The sequence below is a fragment of the Pipra filicauda genome, unplaced genomic scaffold (genome assembly GCF_003945595.2).
Source record: "Pipra filicauda isolate LSUMZ 115617 unplaced genomic scaffold, ASM394559v2 scaffold35_size7292922_pilon, whole genome shotgun sequence".
Taxonomy (NCBI): Eukaryota; Metazoa; Chordata; class Aves; order Passeriformes; family Pipridae; genus Pipra; species Pipra filicauda.
In genome coordinates, this window is record NW_024104487.1 from 6,815,959 (window position 1) to 6,838,190 (window position 22,232).

The following is a 22,232-nucleotide window of genomic DNA, read 5'->3' on the forward strand; positions in this document are numbered from 1 at the left end:
GGGAGGAGCCGCCGGCCCGCCCGGTCCCACCGCCCCCGGCCCGCGGGTCCCCGCCCCGCGGGGAGGGGACAGGGCCGAGGCGGAGCGAGCGGAACAAAGGCGGGGGGCCCCCGCAGCATCCCCCGGGAGGGGTCGGGGTGTGGCAGCCCCCGGGTGTAGGGCAGGATGGGGCAGGTGTGCACAGCAGCCCCGGGGGCGCAGCTTCCCCCTTTCCCCAGCAGGGGCAGGTGAGCCAAAGTGCTGCTCCCTGCGAGGCAGATCAAACCTGAGCTTCCTGCCCCTGAGTAAATCCTCCTTGGAGGACGGAGACTTGTTTCCCGAGTAAATGCTGACATACTGCGATATCACAGCTGGACCCTCGGTGCAGCCCATGCCCTTCCCGTTCTTGTCCGGGAGATGCTGTCCCTCCGGCAATGAGCAATCCAAAGCATGGATTTGGAACATACTCAGCATGTCGGCATTTATCTAAATTTTAAGCCCTTTTGTTAAAATGGTGTAAAATGGGTTTAACATCATCTTACTTGATACAAGCCAGATTTAAATCAAGAGTGCAAGGTGAGACTAAAATCTGTACTGATTAAAAATATTGTCTAAGAGCTTAAAGCAGGGTTCAGTTTGTAACAGAATTGCCCATTGACCAAGGGCAAGCTTCCATATGGGAAACCTTGGTATACATGTTCTAACTTTGACAAGTTCATGTATTTATTTTCCTCCCTGTCCATAGAGAAATTGGAAAACTGAGGTCACAGAATAATGTAACTAAGGGAAGAACTTTAGTTAAGGAAACAATATTTCTGTTTTTTTAGTCCACTTGGGTGTCAGAGCATCTTTCCTTTTACTTCAACTCTTTAACAGTTAGATGCACAAATGTTCTCTTGTGAGAAATATTTGGGGAACGTTCTAGATGCAAGTTCATCATTCTGTACAAGCTTGTACCTCATGCTCTTGTCATCATGGCTGGGCTTCGCGAACAAAAATTTGGGAAAGGCTCTATCCACATTTGTTACAAGCATGCAGGTGGCTAATAAGGCCAATACGAGATAGACATGTCCAATTGCAAAAGGCACAGCAGAAAGACTCCTTAGGAGGTATATTCTGCAAGGCACGAATCTTTCTGCGTTGCCTTTTTTCCTCGAGGGTGATCCTGCGTGTGTTCTCAAAGGAGACAGCTGCGTTATAGATGGTGTGTCTCCAGGCCTCCCGATTTGAGGCCAGAGTAGACCAGTTATGGTGATCAATATGGCCGAGGCTGAGATGTTGTTTCAGGGAGTCCTTGTATCTTTTCTTCGGGGCTCCTCTCTTGTGGCAGCCAGTGGCAAGTTCACCATAGAGCAAGATCTTAGGGAGGCGGTGGTCCTTCATCCTGGAGACATGCCCTGCCCATCGCAGCTGTGTCCTCATGCTGTTGTACATTTTAGAGTATGCCACTCATTAAGCATCTTTAATTTTGGTGAATAAAATTTGGGTTGTTCTGGCCAGGTTTAATGTGCTCTTCTGTCCTGTTTCATTATCCTTAATCATTCCAACAGGGTGATACCAAAGTAACAGGTTCAAACAGGGAAAATTCTATTTAGTCAGCATTTACACTGTGTGGCCACTTAGGATGCATGAGGTCCCTGTATCCTAAAACAGGAGAGCTGAATTCACAGCCCAAGCTTTTCAGCACAAATTGTTTAGCCGAAAATCTCACTTTCAGCTGTTCTCTTTTCTTGTATGCCTTTGGGTACGGGCAGGGAAGGACTTGCCTACTGGATGAGCTCTTCTTACAGCAGCAGCCTGCTCCTACCTGCCTTTTTTCATTCCGCTTGTTGGGAGCTGGCAGGAGGGGGTTTTGAAGTACTTAGAAGTAGTGATTTTTCAGATAATATTAAAGGGTTTAGTCAGTTGTGAAAAAATTAAACCATAGCTCCTCTTCTCCACAGTTCAATTGCTTGCAGCTATTGCTGTATTTGAGCCACTTAAGTTGTTATCATGACCTGTAAAATATGATCACTAGGAAGAATAATCCCAAACTCTGCTGTAAAAGCACAGTCCTTGGCTGCTGTGGCACATGCAATGTAATCCATGCACAGTACCACTGATTAGTATGCTTGCAGTGAGCACTTCCAGGATGTGCTGACTTTACTGCCTCTGTTTGGGTATTTTTTTAATTTTAATGCACACATCACATACAGTAACACTTCAGCCTTTGCCTGCCCTAAGACATGCACTGCTGTGGTCTGTAAGCAGTGTTGCTTGGTTCTAGCAACACTGCAGAGTATTTCTTCCACAGAAATATCTTGAAGATGTTAGTAAGCTGCTCAGCAAAGAAACAAAGATGAGAGATAGTCATCACAAGACTGGCAAGAAAATAAGCCAGATATGAAAGTGAGATAACTAGGGGTTTGTTCTTAGGCTGTTGGAGAGATTGGTAAGGACTTCTTGTCTTGTGGTGCTAACACCATAAGAACTAAATAACAGGCCATCTGTCATGGAGACAATCATCAGCACAAGCAGTTCCTCTTGATACAAACTCTCTCTAAAGCTGAAGGGCTCAAAAGAACTTTTTTCTTATTTGAATTCCTAGGTTCCACAATGCTACATTTTAAATTGACATTCCCCCTGGTTCCTCGCCTCTCTTCTCCCTCATTTCTGATTTTGGCCATGTGCATTCCATAAGCTACTTCAGCTGCAAAACACACCTTAGTGTATTCAGTGAATACTTAGTGATTCAATGAACTTCTTTCCCATGAGTCTTTAACGACACTAGTTAAATAAAAATTCTATTTCACAGCATTCAAAAGAACAGCATATAACTCACCTAGAACATAATATCATCACCATAAGTCAAGTGATTCCTAAGGAGTTTCTTGCATGGAAACTGAAGTCACATCATTAATAGGAAATCTGTGGTCCACAGTAACTGTATGTCATACTTTGCACCCAATAAACTTCTTAAACTAATCATCTTTTAACACAAAGGAGCAGAAAGCAAATCTGTATTAACGTCCCTACTTGAACTACGTGTCCTCCAGCTTGAAAAAGCACCCTTTAGCTTTAAGACCAAACATCCATGCAGCGTTCCAAACACTGTCTTTTTTTCTCATTAATTCACCATACAGTTCCACTCTATCAAGGATAACTCCATTACTGTAGAAATAGTCTTCACAAGCTCTTACCAGGACTTGGTAAAGCCTAGTCACAAGGATCCCTTATCTTCCTGTAATCTTCTTAGCGCTGGTTATCACAAAAAAAAGAAAATAATCAGAGCAAAGAAAAAGAAAATAATCAAGTAGTCTCAGCAGCAAGGTATCCAAATATGGTTGTTTACAAGACTAGGACTTTAACCATCAGATAATCCCTTCTGTGTTAAAGCAGAAAAGTCATGACAATGACAGGCTATATTTATTATCTTTACGATGTGCTTAAAAGAGTTATTTATGCATATTTTAAGTTTTTTTTTTTCCCTTGGAAAATCAACACTGGATGAAATCTGAGAAACACAGGCATGAGAAAAAAATCTCCAACCATTTGTTGTGATTTATGTTTTGTAAGGTACTCCAAGCAATTTAGATTTGGCTCACTTAAGTAATGTAAAAAGGCAGGAAAACAGTATTTTAGGCATTTAGAAGTATGGGTCAGTTTTTAAAGATACACTCAATTCCACTTAAACTAGTGAGTTGTCTGGTTATGGGTCCATTGAAGAGGCCCCAAAACCTCAGCAACATCCTGTTGAGAAAACAAGTGTAAGAAAAGCTATTGGATGCTGCAAGTTATGATTGGTATCCCCTGAAAGTCTGCTCAATATTTTCCAGTAAGGCCTTTCAAGATGCCTGTACAAGAATATGTGGGTTTTTTCAGTGCCTTAAAGTGAAATCATAGCTGTAAGAAATAGCCTGTATGTTCTTGTCATTTAGTACCAGAAAGGCTGTCAAAACAATGTGCCTTTTTGAACTGGTAATTTATTTTTTTTGGAAGGGAGGGCTGAGCAGACACAAAAAGGCTACAATTGGCAAAACATTGATTTCTTGTGAGACCAGACACTGCCCCGTGCAGAAGACACTGGTGTGTTAGACAGGGGAGATGAAGACTCCTTGGAGCAAGCCTTGCTGCAGGTGCCTCCTGACGTGTCCCATCTCCCGCCCTCACATCATGTTGGCATAGGGGAATGGATGGTCTCAGGGAATGGTGAAAAGCAGGCAAAAATACTGTGCAATCTGGGCTGTTGAGATGGAGTGACATTACAGCAATTGCCACTCTCTTCAGTAAAACATACTGATGGCGGAATTTCAAAAACAGAAGGCAAGTGATGGCTTTTTAGAACAAAAATATTCTTCTGTTACTTTGAAACTGTAATTTTTCAGTAGGGAAAACATCAGTGTTTCTAGAGTTGTCTCAGACATTCCTGGCGTTTACAAACTAGGAATGAGTGTATTTTAAAAACAGAAAAAAGCTCTTGATAAAAATGGGGTCTTTTTCCTTTCTTATCATATACTATGATCCTGTTATGATAGAATCTATTGCTATTAAGACTGTAATAGTCAGCATCTTTATGAATTTTTTTTTAAAGAATGTCTTGTTTAAGTATCTTTTCAATGAGTTATTTTTTCTTGGGTCCCACATAATTTCCAGGTTCACTGGGGGAAAAAGTAATTATATTTTAGATAAAAGTGTGTATTATAGAAACTTCAAGAAGAGTGATTATACAGCTTTTATATAAGGCACGGTCCTCTCCTTACTCTCCACACAGGTAGGTCTTCACTTGTGTAACAAAAACTATTTGCAACTCTCTTCACAGAGATCTTAAATTAGGTTATTCATTCCACTGCTGACTGATTTTGAATCAGGGCAAAGGAGGGAATACATACAAAAGCATAACATACATTTTAGAGAACCTTGATGTGCAGCTAAAAATGCTTACTTCCTACTTATATTCTTCTGTTTGAGCTAAACGTAAGCAAACAATTCCTCCTGATTTCAGTTTTGGAAGAAATTCTATAAAACTTGACCTTTATGCTCTGGTGCAGGTAAAATTGCCAGTGATTTCAGTGGGATTAGCATTTAGTGACTGACATTTTCAAAATACTATGCTAACATTCTTTTATTAAATGCTTATTAAACCCTTAGAATCATTGAAAAGTAGCTCTGCCTTTGGGTAGTACAAACTTGAAAAAAATTCCTATTCTCATAATTTTATTTTTATATTGAAGTTGCACACATTGAGCAAAGACTTGCTGTAAATCTTGCCTCCTTGACCCTGCTTTCTTTGAATTCAAGCAAGACTGGGCCAAAAATGGAATCTCATCCCTTCCCTGCCTCTTTTCCCAACCGTGTTATTCAACAAGGTATGAAACTCTAAACCTTCCTTCAGCTTTTTCATCACAATCAAGGAAGGGCCAGTTCTTAAACTTATAATCTGCCAAAATAACACCTGTGTAATTCTGTTGAAATCTCAGCTATTCAGATAAACCCACTCTGTTGTTTTACACCACCATTACTTTGTACTTTTTTCCTAGGAGAACGCTTTTTTAAGCACTGGAAAAGCTGATTTAAGTCACTCCTTATTTACACATTATTTACTGTGACTCACCGTGATACGTTTCTTTTTTTACATAAGCAACTTTGTTACTCCTTCAAGAAAGCTTGGCCACTTTTTCTTTTAACAATACTGTTAAAAATTACAAAGCTAAACTTTTTTGACTCTAAAAACCCTTTCCATTTTTTCCACTTAAGCCTTCAAATCAGAAGGATTTGAAAGAAAAAGACCTTGCCTATGGTTGGGCACCTGCTACTTTAATGCTTAACCTCTGTGCAGTGTTGGAAATCAAGGTCTGACGATATGGAGTAAGTTTTGGTTTGCAAGTATCAGCCTCCTTAATTTTTACTGAATTTTTTACAGTAGACGTTTCACCATTTTTTAGTAAGCAAGTTAGGGGTAAAGAAAATTTTCATAAATACTTACAATTTCAGAACAACAGCAGGGTTGCCAAACTGATATTAATGTAACAATCCTAATCTTAGCCATCCAGTGATTGTTGAAGGCCTAAATTAGTGGTGAAGGTCCAAATTATACTAATTTAAAAGTAAGCATATTTCAGAGGTACAAAGTTACAGGAAATGTGAAAGCACATAATCTAATATTTATATTTTTTTGGAATATTATCAAAAATATTTATAGACCTGGGAAGAAGGTGTCTGCCTTGAAATTGAGCACCTCACAATAACCTAGAGCAGTAGCATCCTCCCACAGATGACAACAGGAGAGCATTCTTCTGTAGAACCCTGTAATTTTAGCCCCTACTCAAAGAAAATATTTCAGCTTCTATTCTGTATTTATATTCTCTTCTGTGCCATTTAAAATGGATAAATTATTTCAGTACTCTTTGATTATTATGTTATTTTTATTGCACTATAAAAATAACCAGTTATTATACTGAAAAAAAGGATTAAGACAAAAAAATGCAATTTGAAGAATTTGATGCTTATAGAGTGACTCATAAAGTCCTCCAGGCACTTCAATCTATCAAAAACTAACTGGGAAATGAAAAATATCTAGTACAAAGTTGGGAAAAAATGGGGAGCTCAAAGTGGGGAGCTCTATACTCCACATCCTTGAGAGAATTTTTTTTTTTTTTGAAATCTGACTAGCAAAACTGTCAAGTGACATGAAGAGTTTTCACCTTGTTCCTCAAGTGAATTATTCCAGGTCAGAGAGCTGAAAGCAAATTCAGACAGACCATTAACAACCTCAGTTGTTTAATTTGCTATCAATCATGGTACCTTCTTAATTATCAGTTAATAATAAAAAATTTATAGTAGTAGTGCAAGAAATAATAATGACTCATGTCAGAGTTCAGAATCATGTCCACTTGGGAGGAAAAAAAACCCTTGCAATAGTGAGGTTGGGTCAAGCAAGGCTTCAGCATAATGTAGATTTGTAATAAAAAGTCAGTCATTCTTAGCTTTCTTCTTCCCCCATAAAAAAAAAAAATAAAATATAGTGCTTGACACAATACAGCAAATATGAAGCAAACACTGCAATGCCTTTATTTTGTCAGACCATTCCTGAATACAAGGTACAATGGGCTGAAAGGAGTTTGCAGAAAAAAATTATCAAGGGCAGAGAAAGGTTTAAATCTCGAAAGGAATGGAAAACATTGCAATTTTTTGTGGAGAGATGAGTTGGAGGATGTAATAAAAGAATGTACCATAGCAAATGGAGAAAACAGGTCATCCAGGACACAAATGTAATGAGATTCAGAAACAGAAATCAAGGGTATAAAGACTTCTAATAAAAGGCAAATACATCATAGCTAAGACAGTAAACCTCTTCCTTAAAGCCCAAATCATGATACATTTACCTAGGTGGGACAAATAACTTTTGTCTGGTTTTGGTTTCCTCCTGATTGCTCTGGAGCTGCTGCTTGGGCAGCCTGGCAGGGAAGGCCTGGCTGCTCCCAAGCTCTTGGGTGCTGCACAGGTTTGTGGAACCTTTGGGGGAAAAAAAATGGAACCTACCTTACACATACCTGCATGCATAGTAGTCGAGATGTCAAACACTGAGTGGTAGGAAGAAAATGTGCTGAATCACGAAAATAAGAGCAATTAGAACCACTTACTTCTCTCAGCCGTAACTCACAGAGGTGGTGGTTGTGAGGCAGGATACAAAGACTCAAAAAGCCTGAGCCAGCAGCTCCCATGAGCCTTTAAGGATCAGGCCATACCTCAGAAGCAGCCTGGATATGAAGAAAGGGTGCAACCTCCAGTATAATTTTACACATACAAGGGGGTTACACCTCTCATTGCGGTATTAAAAACAGTCATCTTTTTTTCAGATATTGAAAAATGGTAGCCATGATGGTGACCTATCAAATAATCACATTGGTCAAGGGTCAGTCTAGACCTTAGGAACCTTAGAAGAACACCACCCTGCCCTTTTCCTCACACACAAAACAAAGGGGCAGGAGAATATGAACATAAGGACACTTTGAAGCTCACGCATGAGACAAACAGAAGTGCCTGGGATCTCACCTAGCTCATTTGCATACAGCAGAACAGCAGGTTGATAAAATTAATGGTCTGGCTTGTTCACGCTAGGGAAATGTTAAAAAATCAAAATGAGGAATGTAAGATAAGGCATCTGGTTTGGCCTGAACTATAACTTTTTTGCTCATGTAAAACTAGCCTTGTCTCAGAGGGTTACTAGATTCCAGGTAGTGTCTCACAACTATGTATTTTCTTATTTCTGCAATTACAAGTTTCAGAGTTCTCCACTGAACCACAAGGAAAAGAAATAGCAGAGGGTCGGACAAAAATGTCCAGCCTTCTCAGACAGCTATAATGGTAATCTGGCATGCCCGGTTTCCTATCTGGAATTGTTGGTCAGATATTCCTCAGCAACCACAAAAATCCATGTGTTCCTTTGTCTCAAAGACTAAGATGATGAAATAAGTTGGCTCTTTCATTGCTGTGTTTGAGACGTCTTTAAAATACATGAGGTGAGAATTAGGTCATACATCAGGGTTGTCATGAACAGCTGAGACATACAACTCAGATCCAAGAATGAAAATGAAATCTCTGACAGAATTCCCTTGCCTCTTGTATACATATCAAAATAAGTTTCACCAAGAGCTATATTGATCCTTTTGAGCTGCATAGCCATATCCATACTTAACAAAATGCTGAAAGACAGCATGTCCTTGAAAAAAAAGACTATAGAACAGTAACTTAATAAGTCTAAAGAGCATTATCTGAAAAACAGCCTATGATTTGTCGAGACTCTCAGATTTTACTGCCAGCGCCAGACCACACTATCAGATGGAATAATCTGGCAAAGTGTTATCTCATTACTCTGAAATGCATTTTCCATTTCATAATGCTATTTAAGATTAGCATATGGAACTCTATTAAAATAAACCAGAGTATTGACTCTGCACGTTAGTCTATTCACATTTAATTAGATACCCAAAGTTCCTGAAAGAGAACTACATGACTAAAATTCCAATTTGCAATTTTTAAATGAGGAAAATGTGATCAATTTTAGAAACAGAAATCTTGTATTCTCTGGTATACCGTGGTCTGGTTTATGGAATTTAGGTGATGTATGGAAAACTTAGCAGTGAAGTGAATTACAATGCTACTCACTTTATGGCTGTTTTACACTGGGTTGGTGCCAAATCCAGCACACAATATTGTACTGTAAATGTGAATTTAGTTAGGCTAGAAAGCATAACTGAATAAGTCACTACACCATATGACAGTAGATGCTTTAAATATAGAGTGATACACTGGCATGTATCATCTGACAAAACGAACAGCTTACTGAGTTGTGCCACCTTTGCACAGAACAGACATCTACAGACCACTTCAAACTTTCAAGAAAATGAAATAAGAAGGACACACAAGAGTAGTTGTTCTTCTAAAGTTAGCTAAAGTTTTGTGCATGAAAGCCAAAATTCCTTTTTGGTTTTGGCTGGTAGTAGCAACATAAGTGATAAACTGACTGTCTTCTAAAACATTTTTGTGTGTTTGGCATGGAATACATGCCTGTTTAGTGAATAGTATAATGAACACAAAGAATTACTGTGTGAGGGTGTTTTGTTAGATCTGTGCAATTTGAAGTACTTTCCTGGTGGCTTGAAAGTGATTTGGTAACATGGTCAAGGAACTGCCAGTGGTATTCCACCAACTTGATAAATCTGGCTTATTTTCACTGATAGACTGTAGGCATAGAATTAATTTAATCTAAGATTAGACAGCCTGCAATGTATACTTCTGCAGTGAGATTGGCTTTCTTTATATTCAGTGCACAGGAATAGGATTGGGGCAATTCATCTCACTAGTTTTGAACATCAGGATCTGACTGAAGACCCTTTTTTCTCTTCATTGACCATAAAAGGGAGCACAGAATGACAAAAGGACTTGTAAGCAAATATAGAAAGATGATGGGGTACTACTCCCAATACAGTTGTGCACTGTGATAAGAACTGATGCTTGTGAACTAAAATGTCTACATGGGGGCATGTAAAGTAAGAGTTGTATTTGATTTAGCTCAGCTACCTGAGGCAAGGACCTTCAAGAGACACTTTTAAGGGTGTTGATATTATAACATTGAGAAAGATTAACTTTCTCAAAACAGTGTAAATGGGTCAAGCAGCTCACATGATCTCACCATCCTCACTTGCCATCAGCCATACATCTGCTGATACATAAAACAGTACAGCAGCACAGAGCTGTTGATCATATGTGCTTCTTAGTAATGCACTTTTTCCTTACGGCATAAGTTGAATCCTACACCAGTACAACAGCTGCTGTGGGAAAGAAATTTTCAAATTATTTATAAAGTTCCATATCTAACCTGATCTGCACTGACATATTTGATCAACCTGCAGTTTTCTTACTCAGTGAGAAGATGCCTGCAATCAATCTGATGTCCCAGGAAGGTGTAGATGAGAAGAGCGGTCTTCACCAACATCTAACTTCCTCATCATCATTTAGCTTTTCATAGTAGCAATGGGCCTTGCTGATCATGTTTAGGACTGACCCATTTCAGTGCACTGCCAGTTTTCATGTGCAGGCAGAACATGGATTGTTTAAATCATGACCAACTTTACAGTAACTTGACACGCTGAAGTTCACTCAATACTCTCCTCAGTGGCATTACATTAATATCGTGGGAAGACCCTATCCAAAGCAACAGTACAATCTAAAAATTATACACACATTAGAAAAGTCATTCAGTTATGTCTTTGTTTTAATGAATTTTTTTTTAACATTTGTATCATCAGACAAAACATTTAGGTCATGAGAAAATATTTATTTCCAACAGCATGGACTTTGACTGTTAGTTGGAAGAAGGCATGTTCAATGCTATGATTTTTCCAAGTTGAAATAGTGTGTTGTAGTGCATATATTAACCAGTTACTTTAAGGAAATGCAAAAAGACATAGTGAAGTAGGAGGTGAGTACAAACATTCAAGGCAGTAAAAATGCAAAATACTGACACATGGCTGAAAAACGTACTTTTTGTAATGCTCTTTTAGTATCACACAAAACTAGCAACTCACTTTAAAACATTCTTTGTCAGCAACCATACTTCTGATCATATGAAACTATTAAATTTACTAAAGTCTTTCAGCTGGAAGAGATATTAAGGTCTAACGCTCATATCAAACACTTAGATTTTGTTAGCTTTTCTTGTTATTTAAGATAGTTTCAAGATACTGCATCAGTATCACATAGGATTTTTTCTTTTCAAATTGATTTGTACAGAAACATGCAAATAGTAATGCATGAGGGTTTTATATATTTGATTATAATTGCCTGTATTATTGATAGAGCACACCAAGCTTTTTTTGTTACATTTTATGCTGAACTGTTCCATTTCCACATCTACCAATTGTCATCACAGTTCTCATGGCTTATTATGTAAAGCCAGAAAGTTGAGAAAGTAAGAGTGTCTTCACTTAGGACATATATTAATGAAAATAATTCTTTTATAGGTAGATAGATCTATCCACATATTAATTAAGATTGCATGGTATTTCTATCAGCATGAAATGTAAAAAAAAAGTTCTCCAAACACCCCAAACTAGTAGGAGAACACAGTCCTCTGGCACAATACACTCTTAAAACAGTTTTGTATAAGGCTTCAGTTTTCCTGATGAATGGGACTAAATCTTTACGTAGGTCTGTATACATTTTAGTGATTATAACTGTTTTATGTCACAATATATTCTTAATAAAATAAAAACTCTGGTGTTGTAATTAAAGATAGCTAGTTACCTTCTAGACAAATAGGACCTTTTAAAGAGTATGCTGTGTTTAAATATAAGAAGTAGAATTAAGGTGCTTCCATATTTTTGCTTTCATTCATAAAAAGTACCACACATAAACAATTGCAATAATTGCTTGCGGATATGCTTTTCTTTGGCTTTTACCATATTTTTTATAGCATGTGATCCCCCACTGGAAAATTTTATATGAATTACTTACTTGATTTTGTAAAAATTGCATTATAAAACCTAATGGAACAAAATGTTGGATGCATTTCCCGTGTCACAGCTACACTTTTTTCTCTTCCTTTCAGAATTTCCATATGCATCAAGCAATAACTGCAAGCAACAATAAATTTAAAGCTAGATTTTTCGCACGTTGTAAACTGGGTAGGACCAGGAGTTACTGACAAAACTGGCTGGAAATGCAGGATTAGCAAATTCTCCGTATCCCAACACATTACCATCTAATCTGTCTTGTTTCCCCCGACACATACTAACACAATGAAGCTGGACAATGGTTCAACAGCAAGTGCATGTGATAGTTCTGGCAAGACTATTTTTGTTTTGATTAAGCACATATTTTATCCAGGAGGGTTTAGAAAAGCAGGGCCTTTTTCTTCAGGTCATTCCGCTTCCAAAGTGCCAGCCGATCAAATTCCTCAATGCTCATTTTGAAGACTTCCTGGAACTCTTCAGGGGACAAATGCCTCTTGAAAATGAAAATACGAAAGGTATTATTAAGCTCATCTGTGCACAGGAATATTTCTGCCCTTCCTAAGTTTTAGAACACACCACAAAATAATGCATTAGGGTTTGCATTTAAATTCCAAAATTGGTTCTGGAAAAGACTGCATCAAAACCAAACGAGCTCAGAGTAGCTGGGAAATGAAATTATTGATGGCAGTAGTGACTTCTGAAATAAAAAGTCTTTTCAGTATAGTTCCAACTGAGCAGAAACTATGGTTTTTGGGAAAAAGTATGTGTTTACCCAGAGTGCTTGATGACAGAGCACACTGAAACAAATTTAAGTCATTCCAGGACTTTAAAGAGTCTGATAACAATGTAATTTCAGAGTTGGATTTGTTTTGCCTTGATCTTTAATGAGAGCAGTGGACACCACACTGGTCCACTAATAGCACCCTTGTAACAAAGGAGAGAGCACATTGCTAAATTCTTAAATCCAAAATGTGCTTAACCATGGGAATAGACTCTAGTCAGAAGTCCAAGTTGGATAAGGTTGTTTTTTTTCTAAATGTCAAAAAATATGCTTCTATTTGATGTTTCTGTGATTCATTATTAAAAAAAAAAAAAGTAAAAAGTGAGATCAAGAGAAAGAGAAGAAATTCAATATAAAGAATTGGAGGTAGGTAGGATAACAATTCCCTAACAATTATTAATATACATACAGAAAAGGTAGAAGAGGTAAATGTATGAATTAGAAATTAATATAATGTCAAATTCTTCTGATAATTGTGGACTAACCCTTGCTCAAGCACTTCATCAGTATCAGTTACGGTTCTCTGTTTCTGATGAGTTAAGGGACACATTCAGTGCAATGATAATTAAAAATCGCAATATTTAAACATGGACTCCTGTCTTCCACAAAGGTTTCCTTGAAATATGGGACAAGGCCTCCAATCTCTCTCCTCCCCAACCAAGCTCTTAACTTAAAGCTCCCCAGACACAGTTCTCCTTCCAGGCACACCCAGGTAGCCCTATCCTCAGCATTTCAGCATTTGCTGAAGTACCACCTGCATCCAAAAATTAGGTCCCACAAAGCTGCTAAGCACAAGAAATGCTTGGACTTGCCTCACACAGCAGAATCAAACTCTTCACACATTAGACAACTGCATCATTTCAAGGGAAGGACATCAGCCCTTTCCTTTCAGCTCACTGCCTCCTGGTTGAAGGACTTCCCAGGTGGTGAAAAACCTGGGTTCAGTGTCCTTATCACTTGGTGAAGGCTCAAAAACACCATCTAGTCCACATGACTCACTCTCCAGACACATGCCAGCAAGCAAGCCTGGAGTAATGTTAAAGGAGACACAGTCCTCACGAGTATGAATAATGAATGCTACCAGCAAATACTGAGGGCAACGTGCTGAAGGCAGGAAGGAGCACAGCACTCCCCAGGGGAAGGGGAGCCACTGGGTCCTTTAAACTATGTACCAGTAATTCAAATAGGCCAAGGTTGTCCAGGATTTCAATCAGATCCCAGCATCATCTGGAAAAGTGCTACCCTATATTAGCCAAAATTGTGGCAGGGAGCAAGCTAACATGCCCTGGCAATCCCACAATGGTTTACTTGACCAGGATGAACAAAGCCCCATTTGCCCTATCCTACAAAGCTTTTTTTTGACAATTTTGAGAGTAAAATTTTACTTTCCACTTATTAACAGTGACTTTATCTTTGTTATGTAAATTACTCAAGGAAAACTAATGAAATTGTTTGTAAGAAATCACTACATATAATTACCTTGAATGGTCATCATTGGGCCTTGTGGTTTCTTAAAAAAGGACAGCCTTGGTTTTTTTCCCCTTGAGATTCCACATATTCAGAACAACAGTGACTAAGAGTTTGGAACTGAGCCTTCATTTTTCATTTGACCAATGACAGCAACCCACCATAAGCGCTGCTCATAGCATGGAACAAACACGCCATGCATATTTGGCAAAGAAGACCCCTTTTTGCATGGAAATGAGCAACATCTGACAATGTATTTTAGAAACGATCTCTCACTGACAGAATTTAATTCTACTTGGCTTGGAAAGAAAATAACTCCTCTCTGCACTGATTTTTAAAAAACATTTTCCTGGTAATTCAGTGGATAAATGAGAGTAAGCTTAAATTCAGCAATTTCTCACAGCAAGGAACATGTCTATAGGTGGTGAAATTGAAAAAGAAGTCTGGATGAGCAAAGTGTATCATACTGTATTTTATTTTTATTTCTAGACTGTGAATAAGACTTGAGATGATCCCTCACTCAGGAGAAAGCAGTGACAAACTGTAGTTCATTCTCAAAGAGAAAATGAGAAAGCCTATACCCTGCAGGTAAATCCACTTTGCCAATCATCCAAAACCACAGAAAATGTAAAAGTTTAAAAGGAGTATGTTTTCACCATTTTCCTGAGGTAATTTACACCTTGTATGCCTAAACACTGCTGTGGTCTCATCAGATCTGTTTCAGTACTGAAGGCCAGTGGAGGGAAACTCATCAAGCCCAACATCACCCCGTCTCTCCAGGGTGCCAAATACTCACTACACCTTCACCTTCCGATGAAGCTTGCCACACATCTCAGTAAAAGCTGTGCATTTACCCCTTTCCTCTCCCATGCTGTACTTTGCCATCTATCACTCTGCTTTGCCCTCAGGCTTAGTGATTATTCAGTCCACACACACAGCTATCCAAGCCAGTATGAATTAGTTGTGCACTGTACTCTTGTGCTTGTGTCCAGATGACATCACCTTCATTCTTTGCATGCACTTGTTTTCTAATTGTACCAAAGTTTTGTTTTACAACAGCACCATTTTTTTTTCCTCCTTGCACAAGTTTTCAGTTGGTTCTGCCTGTTACAAAAGCAATTGAGAGTTTCCAGCCCAAGGATGCAGTGACTGAGATGGAAAAGCACAGTTTCTCTGCTTTTAATTTTCTTCCATATATGCTCTCATCTCAAGGACTAAAAACCAGACTGCAATATTAGCAAGATTTCTCCATCAATGCATTATCCACATGCAAAAATAAATCTAGTAGAAGGGAACACCTCCCCTTTGGTCTGAACCCTCTCTGAGGACACCAGTCTGTGCCCAATGTAGCACAGTTCCCACTGTTTTCTCTCTGCATCTCAGAAACTATCACCATCCCTTTCTTAAGCATCATGGGCACTAACTTTGGGACTGACCCTAGAAGCAGCAATGACTACAGTTTTCTCTCGAATTTTGGAATAAATCTTGATTCCAGAAAGATGTCATCAAACTGGCAAAGCTTCAGATGAAAGTAACGGAAGTAATTATGGGTTGCAGTTTGATTTATGAGAAAAGACTAAAAGGCCTAAGCATGTATAAGCTCAGCCAAACAATGACTAAGGGAAAATATGGTAAATGTCTACAAGTATCTGAAGGGTCTAAACATCATGGGAATAGGCCAGTGTGGGAAGTTAATGTTCATACTTTACTTTGTATATGTGATATTAAATTTTGTCTGCACGATTGTTGGGACCTTCCTAAACCTTACAGCTTTAAAACCTAGAGATCCTCCCAAACCTATAGGCAAGAAAAATGCACCTCTAAGAAATCTTGGACTGATTTATGCTTCTTCTCAGTTATTGGAATATTAATTTGTCTTAACTGAAGTGTTACCTTCTCTCATTAGTCAAACAAAAGAAGGGAAATTGAAAATTATGAGTAGGGAATAGGGAGGATATTCATCTTGAGGTATGAGAGAATTTGTGTTTGTAAAGCAGTGCTTTACAAGGCCAAGAACATGTTTTCTTTTCCTTTTTTTTAGGAATGGATCTGCTTAAAATATCCAGCTATGTTAATAATGCATCATTGGGCCATTAAAGAAATGGCCAAACTTATTAGTAAAAGTAACATTTCTTCCCCTTTTTTAATAGTATTGGCCTTGTTTACATAGGAAGTCTGGGTGTTTTACAGTGTGCTAGTAAGTGATTCCTAGTTCCCTTTGTGACAGTTTGGCCATATTCAGGCAGCTTAACTCAATCTCCTTCTCTGCTCTGCATCAATGGCAAAGCTGGGCACATTGCAGACACCGAGGAGAGCAGAGAGGACCATGATATGGTCCCATTCTGCCCACACTCTGAACTGACTGTATTTAAGTGAGGTAATTTTGGAAGCAACATAATGATGTTAACGTGATGCTACCTGAAAACCTTGCTAACGTGATGCTACCTGAAAACCTTGCTAACAGATAAGGTAAACAGTTTCAAGATGGTTCTTCACTAAAAAGACTGCTATACTGGAGCTCACAGCATCAGAACATCAGCATCTGGGATAAGTTTAAGTGTGAAATTGCTACAATATAAAGGACTATGGCATCATGTTGTTTTAAAAAAATTGTATTAATCTGGGGCTTGTAAAGTCAATAGTGGTCAATCTTTTGTTCTGGATAGCATTTTGTGCCAGCTTGCATGTGAAATCAGAAAAAGACAGTGAGACTCCAGTAACGTAGTACTGAGGGTCCACGAGATGCATCCACGGAAGAGGAATCATGTTTTCAGAAGCACAATATCTCACCTGCACTGACAGCACTTTGGATTAGAGATATGGGATCACAACCTTGGGATCTCAGTTTGGGAAGCCTGAAGGTGGCCTGCAGTTTGGGAACCAAATGTTGTTGCTGTTATTCCTCACCTGGATGTTACCTATAGGGCACAGCACTGCGTAAGAAGGGTCACCACACCTTGCTGTAATTATATAGCTAGCTCTCCTAAAACATACAAATGCACAATGGAAGAATTAAAATGCAGGTGTTTGTTATTATGACATACAGAACTAAGCAAGGGCTGTGCTAAACCTCTCCACTGCAATGCAACCACTAGAATAGAAAATCGTCATGCTCTATGAAACATGAACATGAAAATGAATGGTACCAACACACGCTCATTTTTGACTCTCTCAGAACAAAAGTGATTAATTGCACATTCAAATACTTGCTCCACACTGTTATCTCAGAAAGAAGTGGTGCTTTTCACTGTAAGTTAATGAGGCTTGTCTTTAGATTTCTGTGGCCTGCTAAAAAGTAAGTAATAATTCTAGACAGTTACAATGTTTGTTTAATTAAATGAGATTTCTTTCCCCCAAGAATAATTGAGCTTTTAATGTAATTCAGAGATGCTCGAAACTAATACTTAGCGTTGTGGTTTAACCCCCGTCAGCAACCAAGCCCCACGCAGCCACTTGCTCACTTCCCCACCAACAGGACTGGGGAGAGAATCAGAAGGGTAAAAGCCAGAAGATGGGCTGAGATAAATACAGTTTAATACAGAAAGCAAAAGCTGTGCACACAAGCAAAGAAAAACCAGGAATTAATTCACTGCTTCCTATAGGCAGGCAGGTGTTCAGCCATCCCCAGGAGAGCAGGGCCCCATCACATGTAACAGTGACTTGGGAAGACAAACACTATCACTCCAAACATCCCCCCTTTCTCCTTCTTCCCTTACTTTATATACTGAGATGATACAATATGGAAGATCCCTTTGGTCATTTTGGGTCACCTGTGTCTCCTCCCGACCTCCCGTGCACCCCCAGCCTCCTCGCCAGTGTGGCAGTACAAAAAGCAGAAAAGGCCTTACTGGCTCTGTGTAAGCCCTGCTCAGCAATAACAAAAATATTGCTATATCATCAACCCTCTGTTCAGCACAAATCCAAAACATAGCTCTGTACTAGCCACTGAGAAGAAAATTACCCCAGCCAAAATCAGCACACTTAGAAACATGGCATTCGTGTGAATAAGAGAAAATTTCAATTAACCTACAGCCATCCTGCAGTAAGTGGTGACCAGGTCATGCTGCACAAGCATCTCTATTCTTTGTCAGTAATTGGATGGGAGTCCTCATGTGAAAATCTGAAGACATAGGAAATTCAGAGGATATCATACTTCCTTATGAGTCAATATTGAACCAATGAAAGAACATAGTGGGTGGTAGGAGGTGATGAGTTGAAGACTAGAAAAATCAAAGTCCTAATTCCTAGGGAAATTTAAAACGTCAGGTTTCTTTCACCTTTGCTTTTTGTTTTATTATGTTCATAGGAAATGACAGCTGAGCATTACAATGCTTTTGAATCCGCAGTGAATCTTTCAGCTAGTGTCAGTCTGAAGCACTACTGTGCACTCTGTTTTATAGAATGCAATTTTAAGTAGTTGTCTATTTCAATTCATTTTTGTCCAAAGTCCTTGTAACACTTCCAATTTCTGATTCACAAATCCAGAAATAAAAGCTAGTTTTTCTCTTCTTCCCTGCCCCTCCATTCCCTTCTCTCATGCCTCTCAAACTTAGTCCAAATAATACTTTCAGATGCCTAAGCATAATTTGCTGGAAAAATTTCTCTTTTTTCTATTGAATTTTGAATCCTCATTTTGCTTTCACAAGGTCTGCACTCTTCACCCCTCTTTCTGTTGCACCGCTGGGGCTCGGCAGGCTTAGAGGTTTCTTCTAAGCGTGCTGCATGGCTAATTACAAAGCTGTAATTAGCCATGTGCCAGATTCCCAAGGGAGTATTGAATGTTCTGCTCATCTACGGTGTAATTAAGCTTCATGCTCGATAAATATTTCAAACTATTAAGTAATTATGTGATAGGGCAGGGGAAGTTAAGAAACGGCATGAGTTGCCACCTAATGAACTTCAAAAGGTATCAAAAGATAACAGGGCAGCTCCGTTGACCAGAGGAAAAGGCAGCAGGCACTACAATTGTGGTCATGTGAGGTGAGGGCAATTAGTCACATCCCCACATAGATGGAGCCCTTGCGCAGCCAAGCCTTGGCAGAAGATGTAGATCCCCCTCCACATAGCAGTGTGAGTCCCCAAAAAGGTTCCCAGGGAAAGCCATGAGAAAAGGAGTCTGAAACCCTTCCCCATGCCGATGTCACTCCAAACACCTACACAAGGCTCTTGGATCTGTGGATGTATCTTGTTTAGTACTTCAGGGTACCATGAAGTTTCACAGAGAAGCTGCATTCCACTCAGCACTACTACTGTAGGGGTACTTCCAGCCTAACCTCTTGTGAAATATCACAAGGCACACAGAAAATGTTCTGTAGTAGCATTGTATAGTCAGTATTTTTCCCATCTGAGTCATCCATAAAGATATAAAATACTGAAAAAAATACAAGTATTTCTCTCAGGTGTATCAATATATTATGTAAACAGTGCATATATTATGTAAACAGCGCACACATAGAACATCTCTGATGATAAACTATGGTATCATCCTGTCATTCAACCAAATGAAAATTTTCATACTGACACTGAATAAGTCACTGCCTTCAGCAGACTGCTGATAAAAATACAATTAAGAAAAATATAATTAAGAAAAGAAGTCATAAATAACCCCAAATATAGGAATCCATACTGAATTATGAAAATATAAAGAAGATTTTGAGTTTCAAAAATTTCATTTGATTTAGGTAAAAAATACCTTATTGTCAAAGCAGATTTTCCAGTTTCCCTTAGTCTGGACTTTAGTGCATCTGTAATATGAATGGTCTGCATCTAATGTCTGTTCACTCCTACAGTGTGTCCATTCACATAGAAATTAGTTTTCACATCATATCACATCATTTCTAATGCATATTTTCATTTTATAATGGCTCCTTTTATAAAGGCTTTGAAAACTGATATAGACATGCATCACTGATCACAACACAAGCACATGACTAGAATAAGAAATGCCATACATACATTTTTCAAGTTAAACAGTATGAAGTAGTTCCACTGAAGTCAGTGACTTGCACTTTTTCACCCCAGGTTATGAGTTTCATTGCAAAGGGAGCCTATAACCTCACATCCAGCCCCAAACTACAAACTGCACTTCTCTGTGTTAAAACACACAGCATTCCAGTTTTGCTCTGAATTTCCCCATCTGAGCTGCAGAGGAGGTGGGACACACAACATTACTCGTATGAATGGATTCTAGGAGATTGGGCTCTTATAAATGCAGGCTCAGATACTGGAAACAAGTCCTAAAATGTCTGCAGCCCAAATGGCTAGAACCCAGGGTGATTGCTGAATAAAAACTAGTGGAAAAAAATGTTATCCGTAAAGCAAATCCAGACAAGCAGTTCCAGGAGGAAAAGCATGCTTGAATTAATGTGAGTGCTCTGTTCAAACAAGACCACACCCATGTTTAAATCTCTCATTTCTGTTTACAAGAAAAGGTGGCAAATGAAACTTCACTACTTGACATTCCAGAGTATTTTTTTTTTTACTTTGCAGTTGTTTCAGTGTATCCTTGTCAAACAAAGAATGAACAGGCTCAAACAAAAACTGGAATAATTTACTTTCTACTGCATTTGATAGGCATGAAGGGATAATGCTTTTAACTCCTGACATTCAAAAAAAAAGGGGGGGCTAAAAAAACTAAGATACATTAAGACAAGAAAATCAAATGAAAACACTACAAGATGGTTTCCAAACAGAAGACTTGAACTATACTGGCTTTCAAAACTACCAGCCCGTGACCACAAAAGAAATGTTATACTCTGTGATAAAAGCAACTTCAGGAGGAAAAAAAGAAATAAATCTATTCAGTTGGGCAAGAACCATCAATTTGAATTCGCAAGCACTGAACCGCATTACTGTGAGTGAAGACCAGGGAAACAATATCCAATCTGAGATAAATGTATCAAGTACATGCTTTTGGGAGCCCAAGGCTAAAGTACTTGAATACCTTTTATTATTTAAAAGAGTTATTAAGATTTTCAAAAGTGTCCTAAGACCAACTTCCTTTGGGAAAAAGTGAAAAAGGTCATATGGAATACCACTGGAAAACCACCAGGTAAGGAATGTGCTAATGTGTACCATCCAAAGGTGATAGTCTCTGAAAACTCAGGACTTAAGTTGTTCAAAATGGGGAAGTTTGCTCCAGGACACTTACATTTAAGCCCCTGTGCTAAAAAAAAAAGAAAGATAAAAAGTTCCAAGATAAACCAAATTATGTATTTTTTTCAAATGCTGTTGCAGCAAGTTCACCAAAAAATCATGTTTTGTAATTATATTATGTCTTCACAGAATATACCAATCTAAGCAAATTAGGGACTTATGGAGGTCTTCAAAGCAGGGTCAACTTTAAAATTAGACCATGTTCCTCGAGGCCTTGTCCAGCTGTGTTTTGCATGCCTACAGGCATAGAGACTCCACAGCCTCTTGGGCAACCTAGTCACTGCACTACTCTTTCAGTGAGGAACTTTCCTCTTGTATTCAGTTGTAATTTCCCTTCCTGCAACTTGTGACTGTTGCCTCTCCAGTGCCTACATCTGAGAAGGGCATGTTTTACTCTATAACCCCTTTACTACAAAGCTGAGCTGCTGACTCACGTTCTGCTTATTTTCCATCAGGATCATCAGGTACTTTTCAGCAAGTACCTGATGTTCCTCCCATCTTGTTCTGCTGAATGGCACTACTCAGTCACAAACGCAGGAATCTGGATTTATCTTCACTGAACTTCATGAAGTCTGTCAACCATTCCTCCAGCCTGGCCAGGTCCCTCTGAACAGAGACTCTGCTCACCTAAGCATTAACTGCTGGTCCCCCAAGTTCATGTCATCTGCAGATGCTATGAGGGTGCAATTCCTCTTCTCCACCCAGGCTGTGTAATCCACCCCTGTGCTACTGCTTTGTTGCTCTGCAACATTATCTGAATGAACTTGTTCTTCACCATTTCCTGTTAGAATAGCTCAGGGGAATGCTGCTCCGTTCATCTAACATTACAATAAACAGCACTGTGGTAGAGAGAAGCT

The 22,232-nt window shown here is 38.9% G+C and overlaps 1 protein-coding gene across 11 annotated transcripts in view; it reads right to left on the reverse strand.

Annotated features, from left to right (window-relative positions):
* Nucleotides 1–10,714: 10,714 nt before the first annotated feature.
* The window catches only part of ABLIM2 (actin binding LIM protein family member 2), a 140,121-nt gene continuing 128,603 nt past the window's right edge, over nucleotides 10,715–22,232 (reverse strand). For all 11 annotated transcript variants that reach the window (XM_027723667.2, XM_027723668.2, XM_027723661.2 and 8 more), the window contains one exon: nucleotides 10,715–12,465. In XM_027723667.2, the coding sequence (XP_027579468.1) occupies nucleotides 12,352–12,465 (114 nt within the window). In that variant the 3' untranslated portion in view covers nucleotides 10,715–12,351. The remainder of the gene's footprint in view (nucleotides 12,466–22,232) is intronic.